Source organism: Salvelinus alpinus, chromosome 4 (genome assembly GCF_045679555.1).
Source record: "Salvelinus alpinus chromosome 4, SLU_Salpinus.1, whole genome shotgun sequence".
NCBI lineage: Eukaryota > Metazoa > Chordata > Actinopteri > Salmoniformes > Salmonidae > Salvelinus > Salvelinus alpinus.
In genome coordinates, this window is record NC_092089.1 from 34,208,230 (window position 1) to 34,215,742 (window position 7,513).

At 49.8% G+C, this 7,513-nt stretch overlaps 1 protein-coding gene across 2 annotated transcripts in view; it reads left to right on the forward strand.

Annotated features, from left to right (window-relative positions):
• The window catches only part of erfl3 (Ets2 repressor factor like 3), a 65,046-nt gene extending 57,748 nt beyond the window's left edge, over positions 1 to 7,298 (forward strand). For both annotated transcript variants that reach the window (XM_071396741.1, XM_071396742.1), the window contains exons 3-5: positions 280 to 395; positions 563 to 1,776; positions 1,887 to 7,298. In XM_071396741.1, the coding sequence (XP_071252842.1) occupies positions 280 to 395; positions 563 to 1,776; positions 1,887 to 2,495 (1,939 nt within the window). In that variant the 3' untranslated portion in view covers positions 2,496 to 7,298. The remainder of the gene's footprint in view (positions 1 to 279; positions 396 to 562; positions 1,777 to 1,886) is intronic.
• Positions 7,299 to 7,513: the final 215 nt, after the last annotated feature.

The following is a 7,513-nucleotide window of genomic DNA, read 5'->3' on the forward strand; positions in this document are numbered from 1 at the left end:
ACTTCCTGTATGACTGTGTGTGGTACCATTTGAAGACTTCCTGTATGACTGTGTGTGGTACCATTTGAAGAGTTCCTGTATGACTGTGTGTGGTACCATTTGAAGACTTCCTGTATGACTGTGTGTGGTACCATTTGAAGACTTCCTGTATGACTGTGTGTGGTACCATTTGAAGACTTCCTGTATGACTGTGTGTGTTGACATTGAGAAGCATGCTACGGGTAGTAATGAGACCTAAAGGTCTGTGTGTGACCCCATATTGGTCTGTTTCCCCACCAGGTATTACTACAACAAGAGAATCCTCCACAAGACCAAAGGAAAGAGGTTCACCTACAAGTTCAACTTCAACAAACTGGTCCTGGTCAACTACCCTTTCATAGACATGGGCTCCACAGGTAGCGCTCACTGTGTGGGTGTTGTGTGTGTGTGTCACAGACATCACTAAATCCTTAAACACTGACTGTGCTAATCCATATCATTACTTAGAGTGAATATTACTCCCCTCATCATTGTATCTCTCCTTTCTCATCCTCTCTTCCCTCTCTCTCCTGTTCTCTAACAGGTAGTGGTGTTCCTCAGAGTGCTCCACCTTTGCCTTCCGCAGCCGGAACTCATTTCCGCTTCCCACCCTCCACGCCGTCCGACATGCTTTCGCCCAATGAGGACCTGCGTAGCCCCGGGGGCGTGTTCAGCGCCGTGGCTCGGCGCATGGCTCGCGGCTCGGTCAGCGACTGCAGCGATGGGACCTCCGTCAACTCTGAAATCGAGGACGGCAACGGGGGAGGAGGGGAGGAGAGGGGGGGAGAGAGAGGGCTGAGTGGAGGAGGAGGAGGAGGGCCAGGGGGAGGAGGAGGAGGAGGGCCAGGGGGAGGAGGGTACAGGAGTATGATCCACCCCCGTTTGTCCCATGAGTCTCTGTTCAGGATGTATGGTGGAGCAGGGAACCCCAACGCCCACCCAGGCTCCCGCGGCCCCCTGGGACACAGGGTCCACCCCGACAACCTGTCCCCCTTCCCCGTGTCCCCCCTGCCCGGCCCTGGGGGTGCAGGGCTCTTAGCCCCACCTCTGTCCCCAGCCCTGTCCTTGACGCCCTCCTCCCACCTGCCCTACACCCCGTCCCCCTCCCTCTCCCCCATGCTGGGCTCCCACTTCTCCTTCAACCCTGAGGAAATGAAGCGCTACCTGCAGGCCCACCACCAGAGTGTCTACAACTACCACCTCAGCCCCAGAGCCTTCCTCCACTACCCCAACGTCATCATTCCTCAGCCACACCGCCTCGCCCAAGACAAGAGAGAACTGGGCGAGAGGGGGGGAGCAGAGAGAGGAGGAGAGAGGGGGGGAGGAGAGAGAGGAGGAGAGAGGGGGGGAGAACGCTCAGGTCTGAATAGTCATCGACACCCATCACCCCTGTCCCAATCACACTCTCCTCACCCTCACTCAGCCCACCCTCACCCACACTCAGCCCACCCTCACTCGGCCCATTCCCACCACCACCCTATCCACCACCCATTGCACCTGGGTGAGGAGCCGCCTCACCTCTCACCCTTCAAGTTCAAGCTGCAGCCTCCTCCATTGGGCCGGAAGCAGAGGGACGGTAGCCAGGGCCACCACCCCAGGCAGAGCTCACTGTCCTCGGGCTCAGGGTCCCTGTCGTCCTCCGGTCTGGGGTCCTCTTTGTCCTTCGGCAGTGACCTGAGCTCAGCCGGCGGGTCAGGACTCATCTCCAACTCCTCCTCCACCGGCTCCCTCAACAGCACTGGGCTGCCCAAGATCAAGGTGAGACCCACAAGGGGACATAGTCACTTTGAACTGTTTGACTGTATGTGTTGAGGATCCTGATGGCTAAACGTTTTTGACTTTGATATCGACACTCTGTCTCTCTGTAGGTGGAGCCCATCTCAGACATTGAGTCAGAAGAGGAGGTGGAGGTGACTGACATCAGCGATGAAGACCCCGACGACCGGGGCGACGAGTACGACCTCTTCTCCCCCCGACACCCCCGGCCTCACCCCCACCACCCCAACGGGACCTCCTCCCACCCACACCCCCACGACGAGGACCTGGATGAGGATGTCTTCAAGGCCCCCGCGCCCCCTCCTCCAGGCCTGCTGCCCTTCTTCACCTCCCACCACCACCGCGGACCTCCCACCCTGAAGAGTGAGCCGGCCTCCCCAGGCGACACCCCCCCTCCCCAGTCCCCCGCCCAGGGGCAGACCAAGTGCATTCCCCTCAAGCTGCGCTTCAAACGGCGCTGGAGCGAAGACCAACGAATGGAAGCCATGGAAGAGCAGGACGACAAGAAAGTACGAGGGGAGAAGGAGAGGGAAAGAGAGATGGAGAGGAATGGAGGGATGCAGGAGAACGGGGCTGGCAGCGCCCCCAGTCCCCCAGCCCTGGGGGGGTATGAGTGTTCCCTCCTGTCGGCTCAGAAGGGGGTGAACCAGGACCTGCACCAGGCCACCGCCCAACTGTCACTGGAGAACAAGGACTGCTGATGCTGATCCACACACACACATAGGGATACATACCAACACTAATGCTAGCAGACAGTGGTGGTTTAGAACAGTGTAAATGACTCCTGTAGTCCTCCTGCCTCTCTGACAGACAGTTCTCTCCTAACTCAAACTCCAAACCCTGATGCAGTCCACACCCTCCTCCCAAAGCCCTTACCTTCTACTGTAACGAGACCCCTCCCTCAGAGACTGTTGAAGAAAAGAGGGGAGAGGGGACTTTTGGTCCAAGCAAGCCCAGACTCAGTGACTTAAACCAGGGGAAGAACCAGAGGGGCGCTACTCTCTGCTTGTGTCTGGATGGAACTCCCAAGCCAGTTTCCTGTCCAGCCCACCGTCAGCCTCATATCCAGCCCAGCACTGCCCCACATCTCTTGCCCCACATCTCTTGCCCCACATTTCGTGCCCCAGATCCCTTGCCTCAGCTCTCTTGCCTCACCTCCTGCTTTCTGCCCCCCCCCCTGTAGGGTTAGACTCTTTCTCCTCAGGGGCCCCCAACTCAGACAGCCCAGCTCCACAGCCCTGCAGACATGGAGGATGAGATTTCTCCCATTTTATTTTTGTATAGAGATGAAGACGGGGCTTCTACAAGTGCCTGTACCTGCATCAAACACACACACAGAGACAGAGAGAGAAGACAGAGAGGAGGAAAGCATGGGTGGAAGAGTATGACCCTAAAGAAGGCACAGTGATGCCGAAACGTTGGTGATTTACCCATTAAATGACCGGGAGTTTATACATAGTGTGCGACTCTCTCTATTATTTGTGTAATAGTATCCCCCCTGTTCTTACCCACAACAGACACACAGGAAAGTTGGGCTGCCGATTGGGGGCTGTGGGACCTAGTCGTGGTGAACTGGCAAAGACTCCTCCTCGCAACACTGGCCACTCCACTCAGGGATGCCACAGACACACACACACCAGCTGCTGGTGAAAAGGTATCAGTGAACAGGACTTTGGGACATGGAAGCTTTGCTCTTGGACTGCTACTGAAGGGTACTGCTTTTCAACACACACTTTATTTCTCTCTAACACTTCTGTCATCACTTTTGTACTTTCCTGTCTTTCTGTAATCTTTTCACTCTCTCTCCACCTTCCTTCCCTTGCTTTTGTGGACCATGCCTGAACGATCATGATCTAAATGAGAGAAGGGAGAGGGTGGAGGATAAACGGAGGGGGGAGGGAGCAGTGGCTCGGTTGTTAGATGACAGAGAGGAACAACGAGGGGACCATTGGGAGGGGGAGAGAGCTCTCCTATGGAAAAGGAGAGTGAGGGGTCCAGTATCTTTTAACTGTTAGCTTAGCCTAGCTTAGCCTTGTCTATCCCATGGCTGGGCAGAAGCAAGGGCCACCTGCACAGAATCCTAGTTCACCAGCTCCACCCAAACCCCTTACTCCTGTTCTATCAACCATAGTCTCATGGTGTTAACTAAACCAGCAGAAACCGCCCACAACACCATATATGCAAGCACACCTGTAGACACACACACATACATATATATATATATATATATATACACACAGACACACATATATATATACAGTGCCTGTCTATGCCTTGTTTTATAGCATGTATAAACTCTTTACAAGAGTCTTAATAAAAAAATATATAAAACGAAAAAGTCCAACTGAGATATACACACTCGTATAAACTATATATTTATACACTGAACAAAAATATAAATGCAACATGTAAAGTGTTGGTCCCATGTCCCAAATAAAAGATCCCAGACATTTTCCATACACAAAAAAAAAGCTTATTTCTCTCAAATTTTGTGCACAAATTTGTTAACATCCCTGTTAGTGAGCATTTCTCCTTTGCCAAGATAATCCATCCACCTGACAGATGTGGCATATCAAGAAGCTGATTAAACGGCATGATCATTACACAGGTGCACCTTGTGCTGGGGGCACTAAAAGGCCACTCTAAAATGTGCAGTTTTGTCACACAACACAATGCCACAGGTGGCTCAAGTTTTGAGGGAGCGTGCAATTGGCATGCTGACTGCACGAATGTCCACCAGAGGTGTTACCAGAGAATTTAATGTTAATTTCTCTACCATAAGCCACCTCCAACGTTGTTTTAGAGAATTTGGCTGTACGTCCAACCGGCTTCACAACCGCAGACCATGTGTATGGCGTCGTGTGGACGAGAAGTTTGCTGATGTCAACGTTGTGAACAGAGGTGCCCCATAGTGGCGGTAGGGTTATGGTATGGGCAGGCATAAGCTATGGACAAGGAACACAATTACATTTTATTGATGGCAATTTGAATGCAGAGAGATACCGTGACGAGATCCTGAGGCCCATTGTCGTGCCATTCATCCCCTGCCATCCCCTCATGTTTCAGAATAATGCACTGCTCCATGTCGCAAGGATCTGTACACAGTTCCTGGAAGCTGAAAATGTCCCCGTTCTTCCATGGCCTGCATACTCACCAGACGTCATGCATTGAGCATGTTTGGGATGCTCTGGATCGACGTCTTCGACAGTGTGTTCCAGTTCCCGCCAATATCCAGAAACTTTGCACAGCCATTGAAGAGGAGGGGGACAACATTCCACAGGCCACAATGGACAGCCTGATCAACTCCATGCTACCTTTTTTTTAAGGTATTTGTGACAAATAGATGTTTATCTGTATTCCCAGTCATGTGAAATCCGTAGATCAGGACCAAATGTATTTCAATTGACTGATTTCCTTCTATGAACTGTAACCCAGTAAAATCTTTGAAATCGTTGCATGTTGCGTTTATATTTTTGCTCAGTATATATTATATATGAAATTCCAAACTGATATAAAAAACTAAAACAACATAGCATTTAATGAAATGACAGATTCAGGATGTTTTTGTAAGTGATTCGTTCTGGTAGGCGAGGGGAAAGAATATCCTGTTTTAGCAGGTAAACTTCCTAATGGGAGGGAGACAACAGGATGGGTAGGAGTCCAAATGTTTTGTTATGACCAAGGGACAACAAACGACACAGGATAGACAGACAAAATGATGAAAATGAGAATCATGAAAAAACTGCATTGTAGTACACTGAATATGCAGCAGTTGTCCTTTAAACATGCCTATTCTATCTGCCATCACGGTCCGCTACTCCCCCTCAGCTTGTAGAAGACCTGACCACCGTCACCTGTCCCCAGTCTCCCTCTGGGCTGGTCTCACCTTGATAGTGCACCTCTATGGGGACCTCACCTCACTAATGGACCTCACAACTCACCCCTGGCCCCAGTCTGGTCTGGTCTGGGCTGGTCTCACCTTGATAGTGCACCTCTATGGGGACCCTCACCTCACTAATGGACCTCACAACTCACCCCTGGCCCCAGTGGGGGTGAATGAGCTCAGGGTTAGCCAGGCCTGGGGATTTTAGTTGATGGGATATCCTGTCGTTTCTCAGCTCCACCCTGTTAGGCCAGTTCTCTAAAGCGGCCAGGTTACTAATCGTGACTGGATTAGCTTTATTCCAAGCAGGTTGGTGGGGGTGGAGGCTGAGAGGTTAAGGATTCCTGTACAGATAACAGTGGAGGCTGGAGACCTGATGTGAGACTTCACCTGGAATACCCTGCCCACTATCTCAAACACACACAGACTCACATTTCCAAACCCCTCTCACACACTCTGTTCTCACTGTTTTGCTGCTTTGATGTTTTGACATCCTGGAGCGTTAGAGGTCTGGAGACTGGGCCAAACAGCCAGTACGAACTCGATTAGGGGCCTCTGGGATGGCAGGCCTCCAGAATGGCAAGTGTGTGGCTGAGCAAGTCACAATCATCGCACTGCTGTTATTGTCCATCCTGGTGGTGTTGTATATCTGACCACACACACACTCTGTCCCCCTCCCTCACCTCCACCACACCCTGTGTCTATTGAAACTGACAGCTGCCTTATAAACTACTCATCATATCTAAGCAACAGACTGGGCATTATTCTGCTTGCTCTCTTTTTTCTGTTTCACTCTCTTCATCTCTCTTTCTCTCTATTGCCAGCATTGTCTGTTTACCTGACTGTTAACTGCAGTGTGATCTTTTATCAGGATGGTGTGGGATGGGAATACCCAGGTCTCATGTCTGAGTCGGCAGTCAGGAGAGGGCTAGAGAAAGTGTAGAAGGATAACATTTCTTTAGCAAAGTTTAAAAATACCCTCAACGTTCTTTTCCTTTCTGATGTCGATATTGCTGTTTATTATTGTTATTCTTATTGTTATGGTTGGATTACTTACCTCCCATCCTTCTCATTTTTAGTCCATGGTTGAGTTCCTACTGCTTTAGGGTTGTTGTGAACTGTACATCACACTGTCATAGTGACGCAGACCTCTCCTCCATGCTTCTGTTATGATCCCCTACCAGCTCCCGCCCCCTCCTCAGTCTTTCATGTGGTTTTAACATTTGAAATATAAACTAAAAGTGTAATATTAATTCTGAGAGGGGTTGTTATGGCGACAGAGAAGAGGTTGGCAGGGGGAGGATTTTATTGGGGAGGGAGGGTGGAGGGGGATACGTATGATTTGGTCATGTATTGTCATTTCTATTTTACAATGTTACTTTCTCTCTTGGTCTTGTATATTTTTTATTTTGGGGATTGTTTCATCTAAAAGAAAAAAAGGTTTGTATTGTTTTACTGTGTAAAGGTCCCCCCCCCCCCTCTATGCGGTTATATAACACTCAGAGAGATGAGATTTAATACCATGATGTAATATTGAATTTCTCTTTAATTATTTTGTGTTTATTTTTCAAACTTGTAATTAAGCTGTAATCAGGGTTAATTAAAACTGGTTAAAAACCAATACCCTTGTCTGTTGTTTGATTGTTTACGTCTGCTGGATGTTTATAAAGAAATGCATGAATGAAATAGCGTTGTGGTGCCAGATGGAAAATTTCCAATCCATGGATGTTTATCAACAACATATTAACCTCTGGTCCTCTAGTCTTCTCAGTCAGTCAGTCAGTCAGTCAGTACTAATCAATATTCTGTCTGATATCCCCAGCTCTCATCTCTCTC